This window comes from Montipora foliosa, chromosome 2 (genome assembly GCF_036669935.1).
Source record: "Montipora foliosa isolate CH-2021 chromosome 2, ASM3666993v2, whole genome shotgun sequence".
Taxonomy (NCBI): Eukaryota; Metazoa; Cnidaria; class Anthozoa; order Scleractinia; family Acroporidae; genus Montipora; species Montipora foliosa.
In genome coordinates, this window is record NC_090870.1 from 39,357,278 (window position 1) to 39,377,277 (window position 20,000).

Below are 20,000 nucleotides of genomic sequence, written 5' to 3' on the forward strand. Positions count from 1 at the left end.
TAAAACACAAACAGTTCTATTTCATGGCAAGCTCAGAGAAATGGGCTAAACAAACTAAACAATGATGTTTTAATCTTCTACGTATTAAAATGCTTTGTCTTGTTGAAAATGAAACGAAAGTTCTTAAAACAGGAGGAATAAATTTAGTGAAAAATACGCAAACATCTGTCTCGGCCTTCATATCTTATTATTTCAAGGAATCATCTTTGTTCTCCGTCAAGTCCTTCAGAAATCAGTGCAAAACTTAGAAAACTACACGTCAAGAAAAACTTGTTGGCATTAGTTCACAGCGTTGCGATTTCCTTGTCTATTTTAGCGACGAGTCCGTATTTTCTTTGATGAAGCAAAGGACCTCTGTGCAGTTACTAGTAGTCGTTTTAGTTACACGTCATGTCAACAGCTCACGAAAAACAATAACCCGAAAAACCACGACGTCGTGATGTCTTTGTTTGCCTATTTTAGCCAGGAATCCGTATATTCTTAAATGAAGCAATATAAAACGAGAGTAGAGAACAGAACTCCAAAGAAAACAACGATGTCATCCGAAAAATCGAGGTCAAAAAGGTTGTTTTAAGTTCAACGGCGTGTCAATATCACAAACTGTTGTCAGCAAAATCATGTGAATACTCGCCTTTTTGAAGAATAACCAGGCCTTACATTCCATTGCTGATGTTTTTCCTTCTCTTTGCAACGGTTAGTAAGCGAAAACTTGCATTTTAAGAGGTAAAATCCAATGTTTCGTCGCGCAGTAGTAAAAATATTTTCAATTAGCCACGACAGTTTCAGCACGGAACAGATTTCGGACCGTGGTCCGTATCGTAATAAGCTGGACCGGCCACGAGCGCGCGATTAGCCAATCAGATTCAAGCATTTAGGATTCCGGCCCGCTAAGATGCTTCAGAAAAAAATAAATAGATTTAACCAAGCCTAAAAGTAAAGCTCCCGTTTCTAACCCCAGAGAGCAATATAGTGTATATGGGTATATTTAATGGGTTTCAACTAGTATTATGGATTTTGAAATCAAAGTGATATGTGATATACGTAGAGGAAACTATAGCAATTAAGCACAATAAAGTAGATTATTACATTATGTGTGGATATCAGTGTGATAAAGCCGTGACTAAAATTGATACCCATGAAGTGATATGATATCATTTCACTGTAGTGAAATGATATCATATCCATCAGTTCACGGTTTGAAATGTCCAATCAACGTAAAGTGACTAAGCCTGCAGATGCTATGAAAGAATAGACGTTTTCCCGGCCCAAGCAAAACCGTCTGTAATCATGGCCATCACAGATGGCTGTTCCACCACAACGTCCTGAATATTATGCCCGCCAAGATAGCCGCAGCCACTACTAGAACACCTAACATTGTAATAAGTCCTTAGGATGTCCAAATTTGACATTGTTCCAATGGCGATAAAAGATTGCAATGGTGTTTGACATGAAAAATCCTAAATACCAGTTTTTAATACACCAAAGAGTTCGGCTGTGTTTATCATATATATGGAAATCAATCCAATAGGTAGCTAATTAAAAAAGAATGCTCTTCCCCTTAACTTGTGATCGAACTAAAAATGTTGAAATCCTACTCGCTCCATGTGATAAAAAGACCTCCTTAACATCACTACCGTTAAATGTTTTTTAACCGCATTTTACGGATATTTCACTTAATTAAGGAAAATTCCCGAAAAAAGCTGAAGTAGCTGAGTTTGTTGTTACTTAAACATTCCATCTTTGTTGCTCTTAAAAGAGGTAAACATGTCAACCATTTGGGTCTAGTTTCAGCTCTGGTATATTTGTCATCTTTATTTGCTCAATTGGGAACCATTTATTTTCCAACAGCGGTTCAAAACTCGCTATCCTCTCTTGACAAACAAGCTACGAAAAAAGGTTTTCTTAAATCTTTAGGCTCAGGAACCAATTGTTAATTTTTAAAAGGCTCTTATACCCCAGTTACTCTTTCCTTTCTCCAATCTCTTTCTTGTTCATCCCTCATTACCTTGGGCCAGAAAAGGCAACTTCTTCTAAATCAGTGTAATGTATAATATAACAATATTTAGGTTTTTTTTTTCTATTTCAGCTCCTCATCCTTGTGTTGACATTTGTAGTCATATTTGTCTAATAAAGCCAGGAGGTTATAGATGCGCATGTCCTGACGACAACGATGGCAGTTGTGTTGAGAGCGTCCATGTGCCTGGTAAGCTTCATTGCAGAGTTTTAACAGGAAAAACAGTATCAATGTGACGGTTACGAGATTGTCATCTAAATACAATTTCATTTTGTGAAAAAGGGGCTTTACAACTCAACTAGTTTGTATTAAAGTACCCCGAACTCTTCACGTTTTTTTCTTTTTTGTAAGATTTCCATATCTTTCGAAGAAAGTTTTCAAAAATATTGATTTTTTTTTTTTACGAAGCGCTTAAAGTTACTTACCCGCCCCGCTGGATTTTTTCGTGTGTCGCAGGCTCATGAGCAACTAGTCAATGGAAAGCGTCCAACATTTGATACTTTTTAGCTGTGACGTGAGAAAAAGACATATTTCAAAGCACAAAGTATTGAGAATATAGAGCGATTTTAAGTAAGGAATATTTACAATTGGTATCGAAATATGTCCTCCTCGGAATAGTTTTCCGAAGTGCATAGCAAAGAATATCTGTCAGATGATACGGAAAGCCTTAACTTTCAAGAAATAGGGCGATGTCTTTTTCTTACGTCACGCATCTGATTATGGGCACTTTTTGGCCGAGATGGAGACCAAGAGAAAATGAGGGGACAGAGAGGGAGGCTCCCGGTCCAGCCCTTGGGATATGTCCTGTCCACGAAAGTTATTTTTAGACGAGCGGAAGTCTTCCGAGACGTCCGCATACAGGCCAACTTCGCTCCGATGTTTGAAAGAAAATAAATATTCATCAGCCTTCCACGTGCGGCGTCATTTTCTCTTTTCACTAAGAACCTGAGAGCGAGGCAAGACTGCATGCGGACGTCTCGGAAGACAGACTTCCGCTAGAACAAAGACTTCCGCTCGTCTAAAAATAACTTTCGTGGATATAACATATCCCGGCCAACGCCCTGAGCCTCCCTCTCTGTCCCCTCATTTTCTCTTGTGGAGACTTATGCGACAGATAGGTGAGAATATCGTCAACACTGTCTTCACTTTTGGCCCTCGTAAAATATCAGGATTTAATATTTTCGATTTTTTTTCTAAGATGAGCTCTTCAAAATACAGAGATCTTCTAAAACAAAACCATTTAGGGGCACTTCAAGTGATATGACTGACCAACTGTTCAACGACTTCGGAGTTTTATGAAAACGGTTGACGTTCATGTAAAAATCTTACCCCTTTCATTCCCAAGATCCTCTCCGACTGGCATAAGGTACTTTTTATGTCAGTTATGGAAATTTGATAATATATCTCAGTAGACAAAAGAACCTGTTGATAAATTGAGGTTACCGTACACCTTCAGATCGGCAATTTTCTTCAAATTTGGATTTTTCAGGTAAAGTAATGATAGAAATGGGATATCTAATGTAAAAAAAGAAATTATTCAAAAAGATTAAATATTGGCGGAGAAATGGCGGTTTTACTTCTTGGTCGGAAGTAAAAATTACGCGTTTGATTGACAGTCTTAGTGCTGTTTTCTCAAATCAATTTTTACACTTGAAGCGGACACTTTAAAGAGCTCAAATTCAAAGGGAATTTGTCCGATTGCCCCAAATTTTGACCGTGGATAGATTAACATATGAGCAGCAAAACGTGTTCTTCAACGCCAACCACGTGGGGCAGTGGGTATTGTGCAACAATACTTTCACCCCTTGATTCCTTACCGCCTAAAGGCCGTATTGGATTTCTTATGCCAGTTTGTTAAGAAAAAAGGTGATACCGAAATTAGTATTAAATTACACGGAGCTTTACTGCCTCCCCAATTTAAAGGCCCACCTTCAACCGGCAGACATTGCGTGCCCTGGAACAATTTTCAGATATGAAAATCCCGCCAAAAGCTGAAATTCATCCAATCAGATCACTACGATAAGTAATGCGAATCTCCATAACAAAAACAAGTTGTCGAAAAGCATGTCGGTTGAAGGTGGGCCTTTAATCTGGATACTTGGAAACGCATTATCATCGATTTGAAATAAAAATATAGAGGATATTACATGGGCGCGCGAAGATACGAAATTTCTCTTTTCATGTCGAAAAGTACTTCACTCGTTCGCTGCGACATGAAAAGAGAAATTTCGTATCTCCAAGCGGCCATGTGATATTCTATTTATTATATAAACACCAATGAAATACTAAATCATATCACGAAAGGCATCGAAAGGCTAGTTTTTATATGTAACCATAGCAACAGTGATCTTTTCACGTGTGAAGATATCATGTTTTCGCGCGAAAGCTCACTTGGTATTTCATTGGTATTCCATGAGCGCGCGTTGGATATGAGATGGTAAATAGCCAACGAGGTGCGTAGTGCCTAGTAGTTGGCTATAACCAGTCTCTTATCCAAACGTTTGGAAGTATGAAATACGAGCGAAAAAAGGGAGAAAATCCTAGCGAAATCGAAAAAACTTGATGAAGATGCGATGTTGTGTAATATCTGGTGGTTAGACAGACGTAGGCTCATCACAAAAACGTTTCTTGCCTTTTCGCGTACTTCTAAGCTTCGGAGTTGATCCAAACTCTCCACAAAAACGTTCTTTTTCGCTTTATACGGAGAGAAATTTCGCTTTCCGGCGAGAAATGCTTTTAAGTTTTGCCACGCAAAAAATGAGCTGATAACCGAGATTGAGTGAACCTATCAGAGCACGAGGAATTCGTTATCCGAGGTTGAGAATTTACTAACAAAATTTATATTCTCCCTTTCACAATTGTTTAGATGAATACGGTTGCTCCGACGAACCAAGTATGTACTTCATTGACCAAAACAACATCAAGTGCATTAACATGAAGACCTACAATCATACCTACGTCAATGTGAAAACTGTGAAGACTGGTCTTTCCGATGCTGGCGCCATTGACATCGACCTCCGCGAGAGAATAATATTCTGGAGTGACCATGCCCAGTGGACAATTAACAGGATGAGTCTTGACACTGGGGAAGTTGAGGTATAACCGGGTGTTTTGATATAAACACTCGCAAAAACAATCAAAGTGTTTGCTTTTTTCGGGACACACTTCAAAGGTAGACGAACAGATGACGACCCAAGGTGAACCGGCATCAAACAGTCGAGGGAGAGAGATGCACCTGGAGACTAACAGCCAACGGTGACCATCAGAGTGCTCTAACTGCTTCATGCGTCACGCTTGATTCAGGAACTTCCAACTCAAACCTAACACAAAGCATAAGCTAATTGCCTTCTCTCAACAATCAATCAGCATCTTTCAAGTGACCTTCTTTGGTATCAGAGTAAATAGCTTCAAGGTTACTGACGTGTTGTCTCTTCTCCTAGTTCTGTTCTTCCTTGATCATCAAACGTTATTCCAGTATTCCTTTTTGAACTAGTAATACCTTCAGGAAGCATTGCGTTTTATGGACAAAACAAATCGTGCTGGTAATTCAATGGATTTTCTGCTAAATTAAGACAGTTTCTACGATTCCAATTAATGTATGAAGATGACTCCGATTCCATTTTAATCCATTGAGATGTAGATAATTATAACATTTGTACCAAAGATGTCAGTTATTCAATCATCCTCATTCCCACAGGTAATCATCGATGACCTTGGCCAAGTGGACGGATTGGCCTACGAGTGGGTAACTCGCAAGATCTACTTCACGGATTACATTTATGAAAGACTCGAAGTGGCGAATGCTGACGGAAGCTACAGAAAGACATTGTTTTATACAAACATGTACAACCCACGTGGAATTGCGGTGGATCCAAAGTCCGGGTAAGTTATATTATCTTTTGTTGCCCATTATCTACCAATTTACTGCCTTATTTAAAGGAAGCAAGCATGGCACAGCGGCCATTGTGGCCTGGGTTCCATTGCCAGACTTGGCATCACATGTGGGTTGAGCTTGTTGGTTCTCTACTCTGCTTCGAGAGGTTTTCCTCCTGGTACTCCGGGTTTCCCCTTTCTCTAGAAAAAACAATGATGATTTGATATTATTGGTTTGCCTTCATTTCATTCCTGTACCAGAGTCCTCATTAGTGCATCAACGCTAATTACAGATGACACTTAAGGTGGCTCAAACCGGTTTCAAGAATTTGGAGGGAATGCCTTATTCGGAAGAATTAACAACATTATTTCTTTTATCCGCAATGTTATGGTACCATATTAAACACCGTAAGTACCGTACCGTAATAAATTACCATTGTAACAAAAGTAGCATGGAAAAACGCCCTATATTTTGGGTTTATGCGCTTATATCTCAAAAACGAACTCGGTGACCCCACTTTGTATTTCTGAAATGTACTCAGAATGCAAGAATGAAACTTTCTGCAAACTTTAAGAACAATTATGTGAAAACGATTTAGAGCCACCTTTAATAATGGAAAATTTAAGGTTCCTCTGAATCCGCTCCACAGAATTCTGTTACACTTTTTAGAGATTTTCATTTTCATCTTGGCCTGCTGATAAAAAAATTGGGATCATCAGGTTTGTTTTTCAGATATGAACAACTACAGCCAAAATATAGGGTATTTTTGCAAGGCTTTCCTGTCGCCATGGTAACTTGTTGCGTCACAAGAATGACTGCATCTTCTTCAGCAATAATTACGTGATAAAGTGTTGTAGTGTCAATCCTTCTAATAACAAGGTCTCTTGTAAGTGTTGAAACTGGTTTGAGCCACCTAAAACTCTCTGCAAAGTTTAAAAAAATTTCTGGAGCGGATTCTGAGCCACTTTAAATTTTCCAGTTGTGAAGGTGGCTATGAATGCGCTCCAGAAAATGTTTTTAAACTCTATATAGAGTTTCATCTTAACCTGCTTATCACTTTTCAGAAATAAAAAAATGGGGGTCACAGAGTTCGTTTTTGAGATATACGAGTTAAAAGACAAAATATAGGATTATTTAGATGGCTCTTTTGTTCCCATGGTAATGAGTACATCTTGTTAACCATTTATTATCATATACTATCATAACATTGCGGTTACGTGTAATAGTTGGGTAGATTCAATCCTTCCAAATAGTACATTTTTTGAAAGGGTTAAAACTGGTTTGAACCTCCTTAATTTAAAGTTCATTATCATCCTTTACTACCAATACAAAGGATAAAAGAATAAAAAGGCTAGTACGTAAATGATAAATTCGTTATGTGAAGATCTAGTCTGTAACGTTAATACCACTATTTCCTGCATCAAGTTAAAAATAATAATATAAAAAAAAAAAAAACGATGGCAAATGAAGAAGTGTTCATGACAGACCCCATACATAGGTCATGCATAAACAGAATGGAAGTAAATTAAATTACTGATATTCATCTAACTACTATCCTATACAATTCATCTGATCATTATTTATTATTATTCATTCATTCACTCACTCACTCGCTCATTCATTAATTCATTCATACCTTTTCCCACTCATTCCTTTGGCTAAATGTGGAAGAGGATTTATGCAACCGATTTGTTAAACATTTTTTTACTAATGTTTTCAACCTGCTTTGTTTCTTATTTCAAGGTACATGTTCTGGACTGACTGGGGTTTAATAGATCCAAAAATAGAGCGAGCCGATTTAACTGGCGAAAATCGCGAAGAAAATTTCTTTCCCTTGGGCTATAGTTGGTACTTTGTGTTCACCCCCATGAGTGTGGTCATCGACTATGAAGCCGAACGCATTTACTGGATGGATGCATATGATAACTACATCGATACTGCAGACTTAAATGGAACTAACGTTGACACTATACACTTCATCGGCGAGAACATCTTTCCTGCTGATCTTGCCTTATATGGTGACAATCTTTATTGGGTTGACTGGAACAGCCAAAGTATTCAGTGGATCAACAAAACACGGCCTCTGTTGATGTTCAATTTTGGCCATCTCACTGATGGCTTTTTAACGGGGGCAGTAGTTGCTCACGAGTCAAGACAACCAATTGGTAATTTTAGTATACGCAATGAAAGATTGCGAAAACTGAGTGTAAAATTATAATATTAGCGACGGAGGCATTCGTATTGAAACACTCTTTACTAAAATGTGATCTTCTAATAGCTGCGTTTCATCCCTTATTTAAGGTTTATTCTTTTCGACCGTCCGGCCTTTTTTCTTTTCTTTTTTCTCAATAGCCTACGTCAGCCATATTATGTTATTATTTTCTTGAAAGGGTTTATCCTATGAATGCAAGAAATCTCATGAGTTCTTCCTCACTCTTTCAAGGGAACATCAACTCTTACGACAGAATAAGTTTAAACCGAAGGAAGTTATGTTTACAAACAAATTTCTTCGAAATTAGTTTTTAAAACAGTGTTTATATCAAAAGAGTGAATTTTAAAATCGCTTATTTTACACTTTCAAATTTCACGGGGGCAGCCATCTTGAATAATTGTGACGTGTTAAGGTTGTACAATTGTTCTGAAACAAAAAGCTTTTGTCTAATAACAATAGGGCAACCGTAACACAATACAATTATTTCAGATGGCGTCGTCCGCGAAATGTGAAACCAAAAATAGGCCATTCTAAAACATTTATTTCCGATACAAACACTTTCTTTGAAAACTTTAGACTGACTTGACAGTGACGGATATTTCCTGTGATTTAAACATATTCTTTTGTTCAAGTGGAGGTCCCATTTAAAGAATACTCTTGTGTTACCATTTCATGCCCAGTGAAAAAAACTGAAATTCTGCTTTTATGCAATTACTGAATTCTCTGTTTAGTGATGCCTAGTATCGATTCATACAAGTGAAGACGGCTTAAACACTTAAACCATCATTTTGTTTTCTTATCTTTGTGTCCACCAAATGTACTTATATTGATATCTACTAACCTTTCCAGTTTTCCTGGTCAGCATTTGTTCTGTAACCTGCAAGCAGAGTCTCTTTCGATCTTCCTATATAAGTCGGAAAGAGGAAAGAAAACTCTGCCGGTCGCCTCCGCATTCTTTGATTTGCCGCCTATCCAAAGAAATGAATGAGTCAGTCCAGTTTTGATTTGTCAAACCTGTTTTTTTATTTTTACTTTATGCTCAATCGCCATGCACCATCAATTTTGAAATTTACAACCTCGTGGCAATTTTTAACTGTCTAAATTCCCATGAGTATTTCCTCTGTAGTCACCCTGCGAGCAGAGCCTCCTTTTGTCTATTTCTTTACTGAGGAGGAGAAAAGGAGGCTCTGCCCGAATCGCGTCAACTCTTTGAAGCCGCCGCAGCCCGAGCTTCTGGACTAGTCAATCTTGTTCTCTCTCGTCAAACCGGTTTTTCCAGTGCGAGCGTTCGTTTAGTGACAAAACCGATGGTTATGATTGAGCCCGCTGTACCATGAGAAACCAAGATGGCGGTGAGATCTGGCATATTAGGCTTGGGTTCGAGACTGTATCCTGGCAACATGCAGCGCATATTCAATAAAAATCTTACTCCATTCATGCAGAGCCTTTCTCGAGAACGCCAAAATCGAGCAAGCAAAAGAAAGGCTCTGCTAGCAGGGTGCTCTGTAGTCTGCCAGAAACCTATAAAATTTTCAGTGAAAAATGAAATGGCAATTTAAAAGTATGAACTCTCTAGAGTTTCCACTGAATGATTCCTTGGTTGTCGTGTGTTTGCCAGAGTCGTTCGATGATATCCCGACCGTTTGTTTTTGTTTTCTGGCTTTTTAGTTAGTGGTCACGCGTGACTGACAGCGAATACATTTGAATTTTCATCAGCTCAATACGAAATGTGGAAACGGCCGGCGGTTCCCGACTTATATAGGAAGATCGAAAGAGACTCTGCTCGCAGGGCATTTGTTCCCAATATAGAATAAACCTGAAATTAAAACCTTGGAAGCATACCATCTGTTGCTGGTAATGTTTATAACAGGAAAAGGAAAGCATCAACCTTTTTTTCATGCTTTAGAATACGGAAGTGTACACGCATGTCTTATAAACAACGGTGGCTGCAGTCATCTTTGCCTTCTGGCTCCAAATGGCGAATTCAAGTGCGCATGCCCCAATGGTGCATTATTGCTGAATGATCAAAGGACATGCAGTGCTGGTAAAACATAAATTTATACTTGACATATTTGTATGAAAGATTACTTTTCAGGTAGTCTATAAGGGAAGCTTACATGCGTTTTCCTAGTCTCAAAGGGAAGACGTCTTTAATTGCAAATTGTGTCACGTAAGTGTATTGCCCGAATTAATTGGCAAATCAAATGGCAATTTGATATCACCAGATATGAGGGCTGTATTTGTTATTAGGGGTCTTATTTATTAGGGCTCAAATGTACTGAATTAAAGTGTGTACTTGTTGACTTAAAAAGCTATAATAATAATAATAATAATAATAATAATAATAATAATAATAATAATAATAATGATGATGATACATTTATATACCGCCTTCACTATAAATATTCGATGGCGCTGTTTACAACCGAAATTGGTTAAAGTTAAAAAAATTAAATTATACCTAAAATTATATTACAATAAAATTATATTATCTGAAACCTAATGTAGATAATTAAAAATATATTGATTAGTCTAAGTAAATTCTAAAATGAATTTTTTGGATATTTATATTTAAATGACTGACGCTCATTGATAGGCAAGTCTAAATAAAAATGTCGAGTTCTTTTTTTAAACTTTTGGATGTTAGATATTTGTCTGATATTGTCAGGTAAACTGTTCCACAGCACGGGTCCAGATTTGAAGAAAGCCCTGTCTCCAAACGTTTTGCATTTAGGTTTTTGAAACCAACAACTGATCTTTTTTTCTGAGGTGGTAACGTCCTTCCGGCTTCATTCGTATCAGATTTTCCAAATATGAGGTTGCTAGACCATGTAGAACTTTGAAAACTGGCAGAGTGATCTTAAGGATAACTCGATATTTTATCGGTAGCCAGTGAAGGTCTTTAAGCACTGGTAATATGTGATAATACTTTGGTAAACGGCATATCAACCGAGCAGCTGCATTTAGAACCCTCTGTAGACGTTGTTGTTGGTATTACGAGACATCATGCAGTAAGGCATTGCAGTAGTCTAAATGGCAGGTCACGAGTGCATGCGCCAGGGTCTTACAGGCCTCATCCGTTAAGCATTTTCCTATTTGTCGTAGGTTTTAGAGACTGTAGAACCCCTTGCTACATATTTTCCCAATGTGATCGCTCACTTTCATGTGCTGGTCGAACCATACACCAAGATTTCGTACAGACGTTACGGGTTTAATGATAGCATGATCGACTGTGACACTGTCCACACTAATCTTAGCCAATTGTTTGCGAGAACCGATGCTCTTGTAGTATGATTGAATGATCATCTTTTTTTGGTTGCTCTGAGTCATCCTGTTGCCACTGCTTTATTTCACTTTTCTGTCCTCTGTGTTATTTTCATCTACAGTTATCCAACCGACTCCGCCTCCCCCAGTACCAGGTGAGCCGGTTATAAATTGAAGAATAACATTGTGAAGCAGTAGTAGATTTGCAGAGTCAATTCGCATATGAATTATGTGACTCATTTCACTGCAGTGATCCACCATCTCATATTAGGTGTATGAAACGTATGAAAGAGATTAAGATCTAATTAAAAGAGCTTATCAATGTTGTCAATAACAAACTTTTTTTCTGGGAAAATTTTTATTAAAAGATAGTCAGAGGTGTATAGGAATCTCTTCAGATTTGTATAAAGGTTAGAGGTAATGATAAGGTCGTGTAAATGAAACTCGGAAAGGAAAATCCAGAGTACTTATGTGTGACTTAACGGTATTGAGGCAATGCATAATTGAGAATGCCTTTCTTCCAGATATCATGGTGCGTCTTAGAGGATCCAACTCGTCTAATGAAGGCCGCGTTGAAATATATCACCAAGGGCAGTGGGGAACGGTCTGTGATGATCACTGGGGATTCAGGGAAGCTACAGTTGTATGCAGGATGCTGAATTTCACCGGAGCGCAATACGCTGTCAGACAAGCATATTTTGGAGAAGGAAATGCTTCGTACCCAATTTGGCTGGACAATGTCAAGTGTCGTGGCGATGAAGAAAGCATTGCGGCTTGCAGATACCGTGGGTGGGATATGCATGATTGCAGTCATTATGAGGACGCTGGAGTTATTTGCTACAACGGTTCGATACCACCCACGGAAGGTAAAGCGTTGGTCATAGTCAGTGTAACAGCAATTTGATCTCCACTACAATCGCATGTGTTCTTCTTAGGGTAAAATTGTTATGATAGGCAGCATCAACGAAATAACGAAATAATCTTAATATTATCCCTGGATGTATATGGATTCCCATTTCCTTCATTCTCTCCATTTTTATTTCGGCCTAAATAATTTTATTTAGATAAATTAGTCGTACCATGGACAGAAACAAAACTCCTCTCAAAAAGCAGACAGGAAAAAACGATATGAGGGTATCCTCTACAAACGTGATATACGCAGATGTTATGGTTAACTTTAGTAAAGTCTAGATTCGTAGAAAAGGATGATCAGTGTTCTCATGAGGATTCAATCAAACAAGCTAAAACAAGCCATACCAATTTGAAAATCACTGACTGTCACTAAGACCACCCCAAATTACATAAATTGGAGACTGCTTAAACTATGGACGTGCACTGAATAGACAAAACAGAAAACAATTCTTCTAAATCCTGATTTATCTTGGTTTTTTGTTTATAGGTCCAACATTAGCCCCAGGACCTCATCCAGGCAAGTTCAAGCCCCCGTTCCCTTAAAATAATAATAATAATAATAATAATAATAATAATAATAATAATAATAATAATAATAACCCTCCACGCAAGATCAAACACTGTGCACATGAAGGATCAAAGATAAAGTCCATCACACTCCTAAATGCAGACAATGTGGGACCAAAGAAAAGACGGTGAGACGGTGATGAGACTGTGGCTGTGATGTCTTGGCCTACAGTGATCACTAAGAGAGCCACAATCCAGTTACGCGCCAGATCCTTTGGGCGCTCTGTGGAAAAATCTAAGAACCAATGGCAGCACCAAAACGAGAACGAAAACTGCAAACGTTTGGGGGACATGAACATATTCACCGATCATGTTACTCACCAATATCGCCCAGTCAACATGGGGGTTGACAAAACAGCAGAAATCATCCCAATAACGGACAACGTTGTTTCTTGGAATAAGAATGTTTGAGAGAAATATAAAGAAAACAAGTTGATTGATATAAAGACCTAGCCATGGAGCTTTCTCGTCAGTTAAGATGTGTTTCAGTGGTTTCAACATGTTCATTTTTCATAGAAAAAACTACTGAGACAAAAGCCTGAGCAACGAGTAATTAACAACTATTCACCTCAGTGTCGGTGGCTAGAGGTGGATATTTACCGAGCCGCGAGGTAAATATCCAATACCAGCCACCGACACTGAGGTGAATAGTTGTTTTAGTATGTACTAAAACAGTGAGATAATATAGCACAAACATATGATTTTAACTCATTTGTTCCTGCAAAGATTACAACATTTTCGGGCGCGAATAGCAAAGGATATCCTAAGTTTGAGTAGCCAATCAGCGCGCACGTTCAACGCTATCCACTGTTTTAGTATATACTAAACCAGTATATTATTTGACAGACATAGCGTCTCCTTTCTAAGATTCCTTAGGGGATGTATATTTTAATCTCACTTTTGTCACTTAAACTGCTTCAGAGCTTAGAGTTCGTTTGCGTGATGGCCCAACATCGAACCAAGGACGAGTTGAATTGTACTTGAATGGCACCTGGGGAACGATATGCGATGATTACTGGGGAATAGAAGAGGCAGATGTTATTTGTCGCATGCTGGGTTATTCCGAAGGAGCATGGAGCACTCATTGTTGCTCGTGGTATGATGACTGGTCAACACCCAACCAAATATGGTTGGATGATGTTCACTGCACAGGGAATGAAGAAAGTATCGCCGAATGTCGTCATGGCGGATGGGGAAGTCACAATTGCTATCACGGGGAAGACGTTGGAGTGGTCTGCAAGTTTACTCCGCCAGCAGCTCCAGGTAGAACATATGCATGCGCACACGCCCCAAAATAATGCTTATCTCATTATAGGACACTGAAATCTTGACCACCGATCCAAGATAGTTCGAGAGAGGGATATCTTCAAACTGTGCACACCTCCCTAAAATGGGATGGCGGTCGTTTCAAACTCTTACCGCTAACCTTAAAGTGCACCGAAACCCCAAAATTTTTTTTTCGCTAAGATGAATCTTTGCAACTGTTTGAAACGCATTGCAGCCATTTTTTCATTTTTCTAACAAATCCTGGCATTTTATAGGCTTCGAAAGTTGCGAAAATCCAAGCATCTTTTGTTCACGATCGAGTCAGAAGGGGAGTGGGTCTATTCCTGATTTGACGTCACAAACTGATTTACATTGCATTAACTCTTTGTAAAATGCATGCAAAGTAGATTGTGACTTCAAACCAGGAATAGACCCACTTCCCTTCTGACTCGGTCGTGAGCAAAAGATGCTTGGATTTTCGCAACTTTCGAAGCCTATAAAATGCCAGGATTTGTTAGAAAAATTAAAAAAAAATGGCCGCAATGCGTTTCGAACAGTTGCAAAGATTCATTTTAGCAAAAAAAATATTTTGGGGTTAGGTGCACTTTAAATGCGCTAGTCACCTGGATGGAGGGCCGGAGGCACCTTCCCTCGGTTAATTCTTGCAAGCCGTATGTTCAGGTCGTTCATGAATTCAAAGCTTCGTACAAAGTTACTTTGATTCGATATCCAAACTTTATTATTTTCTTTCACTTATGTGGAAATTGTTATTAGGCCGTCATTTCGATTAGTGATCGCAACTCGAAAATCAAAGTCATTTCTCTTGAAATGCTTACTATACTATTGGCAGAGGCTTATGTAATTCACTGGATGAAAAAATGGATTTAAACAAATTTGCACAGTGCAGATATACCTACTCAAGCGCAAACCTTAAGGAATGCTGGTACGTACACATTTACTACAATATCTGCACCCCAATGTAAATGGGGCTGTAAGTGTGGACAGCTTTGCTTAAGGTTTCCCCCTGAGTAGGTATATCTTTGCACCATATTTGAACTGTGCAAATTTGGTGTAACAGACCTGTTTCATTTCCTGCACATTTTGGTCTTTGCACCTGATAGTTTTAAAATTTCCTCAACCCAATAAAAAATTCAGTTAAATACTCTTTACAATAGAAATTTCTAATGCAAGATACAATAGGTGCCTGTTGTGCATGAAGGTATTCGGCGTGCTTCGTGTCTAGATTACTCCGACGATTTACGATCATTTTTCTTTCTTCTTCCTTGCGTGAAACCACGACGACGCAAAACAGTATACTTACATCTTAAATTCTGTTCTAGATCAAATTGTGAGGCTAGCTGATGGCTATAGACCCGGAGAGGGAAGACTAGAGATATTTCACGATGGATACTGGGGAACTGTCTGCGATGATTACTGGGATCTTAATGACGCACAGGTCGTTTGTCGTCAACTTGGTCAGGGAAGAGCTCATCGTGCTCCGATGCTCAGCTTGTTCGGCCTTGGAAATGGACATATATGGCTGGATAACGTCCATTGTGTTGGCAATGAAAGCTCCATTGTGAATTGTCCTCATAATGGATGGAATGACCACAACTGTATCCACTATGAAGATGCATCTGTCATTTGCTCAAATATGACTGCTGAAAATCTCTGTAAGTTTAAACCTCTTTAAAATTATGATTTTTAGATTTATTCTAATATATGGTGACCTAGCCGACATTTATCATCATATCAACTCCACTTACTAATGAGAATGATCTCTTACAGCCATTTCCATCAATTTCTTGCTTACTTGTGAGGAAGGTCGCAGAGTGTGCTACGTGATGTCATTGCCTTTGCAGCAGCATGCAACTCCACCGATGCTACCACTTGAGTTATTTTATTCTCCAGTCGGGGTATCGTATGATCCATTTGAAAAACTAATGTACTGGACCGATACAAATGGAAACATTCGAAAGTCCCACCTAAACGATAGCCTTTCTCAATATGTGCTACCAAGGCCGATGAGACAGCCGATGGGTCTTGATATTGACATCGTTGCACGAAACATCTACGTTGCTGAAGAAGGCGGAAACAAAATTCGAGTTATTGCCATTAACGGTTCTGATCTAGCAGACTTAATCGACGTCGATTCTCCGCAAGGAATTGCTTTGGATAGCTTGTCAGGGTAAGCTTTTAGCGTCGTGGGATCTCTGAACAAGTAAATCTAGAATCATCCCCTGTATTTCAAAACTGGGTTTTTCTTTTTAAATTTTTATGTGATCAATTCCATAGAGCATTAATTTTGTGAACTTTGAAGGCGAACAATCTAAATTGAAACATTAACCGGCTTTGAATGCTCGATATCATTTAAAATGCGTGCGTACTTGTCCGGTTAGAATGAACATCATTAAATTTATCTCTCTGATAGCAGGTTTGCTATTATTCTGCAATTGTCATCGAGGGCCGCATTCTACCATTCTACTAAAATTACACACGGTTCAGTTGTTTGCTTGTTTTACTCAGTTATCTTGATATGAAATAAGTACCTAACTAACCTGAGAAATGACAAGACAGAGGCCCCTTGTTTTTTCCAATTCATTTTATGGTTGGAGTAAGTGTAGCAGATACCGGTCTATGAATTTTGAAAAAACGGGCTTTGAGGTTTAAAATATACTTGCTTAATATCTATGAGTATTCATGTATTTATTTTTGATCTTTGCAGGGTCATGTACTTTTCATCGGTTGGTGTCGATGTGAAAATATATAAAGCAGATATGGATGGTAAAAACCAAATGGTTCTCGCGAATTTCCCAAAAACTGCACCTACTTTGGTTGACGTGGCTTTATATAAGCCTGGGAAGAGACTGTTCTTTAGTGATCAGTACAATAATCTGATAAGGTACATTGAACTGGAGACTCTCCAGGTTCACACATTCTTCTCTGGTACTCATCATCCTAGATTCCTAACAGTGTACAACCACACTCTTTTCTGGACCGCTGATGGAGACGGGCAGTTCTCAGGAACTATATTTATGGCCAAGGCGACTGGTGGGAGTATGCCGGAAATGATGATTGATGGGTTTTGGAATCCATCTGGTATATACGCGTTTAACTCCAGTGCGCCTGAAGCAGCCTCAGGTAACTCTTTGCACGCTTTCAGTCGACTTCCACTCAATTTAACCTCTCTAATTTTGTCGAATCGTTTAATTCTTTTATTGGAAAGACTGTTGGTGTCCTTACTAAATATGCCCTTGGTTAGAAAGGCACGAAATGACAAAAAAATGTTGATTCATTCACTTTTGCGATCGCAAAGCATTTCCGTGGCTGGTCCTAAATTAGAAGAGGTAAGGTAAAGTCTGCTACTAGCCCAAAAGGCCCATCAGGCCAGCGTTTATCTCCGGTTTCTGTGATGTGACGTGACTAGGAGTATTTCTACTCCCTCAGCATTAGATCCGCCGGTAGCCATTTATACACCTGGGTGAAGAGAGGCACCGTGAGAGTAAAGTGTCTTGCCCCAGAACACAACACAATGTCCCCGGCCAGGACCCGAGCCCGGACCAATAAATTCCCTTTGAATGGAGTTACTAATGATACCCAAGAAAGACGAAAGCGACTCTGCCTTTTCCTTTACATGTCATGTAACATGGAAGTGGTTCTGCATACGTAAAAGGCAGCAAACATATGACGCTTTCAGCAGAAACACACATTTGTATTCGATAGAAGTTTTCTTTAACTGGGAATTTATCAGTTTAGGAGTCATCTTGACAGCTTTACTCCTTTGTTCATCATTTGTTTTGCAGAACAATCGGCATGTTACAACAATGGAGGATGTTTGAGCTTTCAAATATGTGTCTTGAAGCCAAATGGCAGAAGCTGCATATGCCGAATCGGAATGAAGATGGGACCAGATGGAACAACGTGTAGGTTTTTTGCGTACCTAATTTAATCTTCGAAGCCACTTTGAACGCGTTGTTAGTACGATGCTTGTCAGAAGAACGATTTGACCCTTTGCTCTTGTTGCGTTATTACTCCCAATGACATCTTTCCTCTCACATTCCTGAAAATGAGATCAATATATGGGTAGATTTGCCCACAAAAGCCTTCATATCATTAATCATTTTTCTTCTAGGTATTTTTGATGATGTCGTATTCGTTGCCGACTCTTATTACCAACAAATCAGCTATTCTCTCTTGACCGCCAAAGACATCTCGATCAAAGACTTGCTGTTAGAGAACTTAACATATCCAAACGGAATAGACTTTGATCCGTACAGTCATTACATATACTGGACAGATAGTGCTCGCGGTGAAGTTCAGCGTAGTTCTGTTTATGGAGTGAACCAAACAGTCATTCGTTCTGGGGTTTCTTCACCTTCTGGCCTGGCCCTAGATGTCGTGGCGGGAAATGTTTATTGGATAAATGCAGGCACTCTGACAATCGAAGTTTCGAGCCTTAATGGAAAATATTCAAAGGTTTTGGTTCAAAATTTGGGCCAATATCCTTCCGACATCGCCTTGGATACAAAACGAGGGTAAGAAAACAGACAATGATTTTTTCCCCTAATGATTTAAGGATAATCACTTTAGTAAGCTCTCGCGCCATTTATAACACGTGTTTTGCATATTGTATACACAGTAACAAGGAAATCAAATTAGAACAAATTAAATGCAGCAAATGAGTTGGTTTGTTATGGAGAAGAAGAAACAAAACCGACACAGTAGAGAACCCACAAACTGAGCTCACATGTATTACTCAGTCGGGGAATCAAACCCCCTATATACATTAGGGAGCAGGGTAGGTTGGCGCTGTAGTGAGACCACAATCGCCTTCCACCAATGATCCCCGGGCGTGGGTTGAATTTTTTGGTTCTCTGCTCTGCTCTGACAGGTTTTTCTCCGGTTTCTTTCCTCAAAACAAAAAACCAGTATTATTCCACGAGGGCGCGCTGGATATGTAGTGATAGATAACCAACGTGGCACGTAGCACCGAGTTGGTTATAATCATTTTATATCCATCAAGCCTGAGTAGAATAATCGTTTTATTAAAAAACTCAAGGATCAAGAACTCTTCCATTAAAGAATCCATTTCTCCGTCGGTCCATACCGGTCCAAAACGGCTTTAGTATTGGTAAAATGATCAGGAGTTGATTTTCTCCTTTCTTCACCGTGTTGTTTCAAAGTTGTATCCTTTGGTTTCAGGTTTCTATATTGGTCGGATCATGGATTTATTGAAAGCACCCACATGGACGGAGAATTTAGAAGGAAGGTTGTTTACCTAAGAACGGAATCGGGATATGAGTACGATGCTCAGGGTCTGGCTGTGGACACTGAAACAAATCGCATATATTTCGTCACCTACTGGTTATATCGTTTGATGTATGTTGACGTCAATTTACCTGGACTTGGTATTCCTCAAACTTTGCTTACCGATTTTTACCTCTTCTTGTTTCCTCGTGATGTTGAAGTTGACGATCAATTTGTTTATTGGAATGAATACATATTTGAAAATGTGTATCGGATCAATAAGACGGAGTTTGATGGCAATTTGGAAATCATAGCTAATGGAATGTACAGCCCCCGAGGAATGGTAATCAACAAAGGCAATCCTAAGCCACACTGTAAGTATTACTATTCTCCGCAACACTCTTTTGCCTGTTTTGTGGGAAACTGGGCGCGTTGCTTTCAGGCCAAGTTCTAAAGAGCGAATCATTTAAAATGAAACGCATGTATATTTGTATACATGTTTCAAGCTATGATCGTTCTTTTTAAAAGCAATGCAAAGATCATCAGTGCTGCGAAAGATATCCCGTGTATGAAACATCGAATTTTGAGGTTTTGTTATTTAATAGTAATAGCAGCAGTTTCACTAGCAACCTTTGTGGCTTCCC

At 38.9% G+C, this 20,000-nt stretch overlaps 1 protein-coding gene across 1 annotated transcript in view; it reads left to right on the forward strand.

Moving 5' to 3' along the window:
- Nucleotides 1-20,000, forward strand: part of LOC137993051 (prolow-density lipoprotein receptor-related protein 1-like) — an 81,216-nt gene that overhangs the window by 15,409 nt on the left and 45,807 nt on the right. Inside the window, exons 10-24 of the mRNA XM_068838705.1 lie at nucleotides 2,087-2,203; nucleotides 4,881-5,110; nucleotides 5,712-5,896; nucleotides 7,632-8,053; nucleotides 10,007-10,144; nucleotides 11,487-11,519; nucleotides 11,889-12,230; nucleotides 12,764-12,793; nucleotides 13,765-14,106; nucleotides 15,450-15,782; nucleotides 15,898-16,297; nucleotides 16,835-17,250; nucleotides 17,913-18,032; nucleotides 18,242-18,644; nucleotides 19,312-19,730. Coding sequence (XP_068694806.1) covers nucleotides 2,087-2,203; nucleotides 4,881-5,110; nucleotides 5,712-5,896; nucleotides 7,632-8,053; nucleotides 10,007-10,144; nucleotides 11,487-11,519; nucleotides 11,889-12,230; nucleotides 12,764-12,793; nucleotides 13,765-14,106; nucleotides 15,450-15,782; nucleotides 15,898-16,297; nucleotides 16,835-17,250; nucleotides 17,913-18,032; nucleotides 18,242-18,644; nucleotides 19,312-19,730 — 3,930 coding nt within the window. The remainder of the gene's footprint in view (nucleotides 1-2,086; nucleotides 2,204-4,880; nucleotides 5,111-5,711; nucleotides 5,897-7,631; nucleotides 8,054-10,006; nucleotides 10,145-11,486; nucleotides 11,520-11,888; nucleotides 12,231-12,763; nucleotides 12,794-13,764; nucleotides 14,107-15,449; nucleotides 15,783-15,897; nucleotides 16,298-16,834; nucleotides 17,251-17,912; nucleotides 18,033-18,241; nucleotides 18,645-19,311; nucleotides 19,731-20,000) is intronic.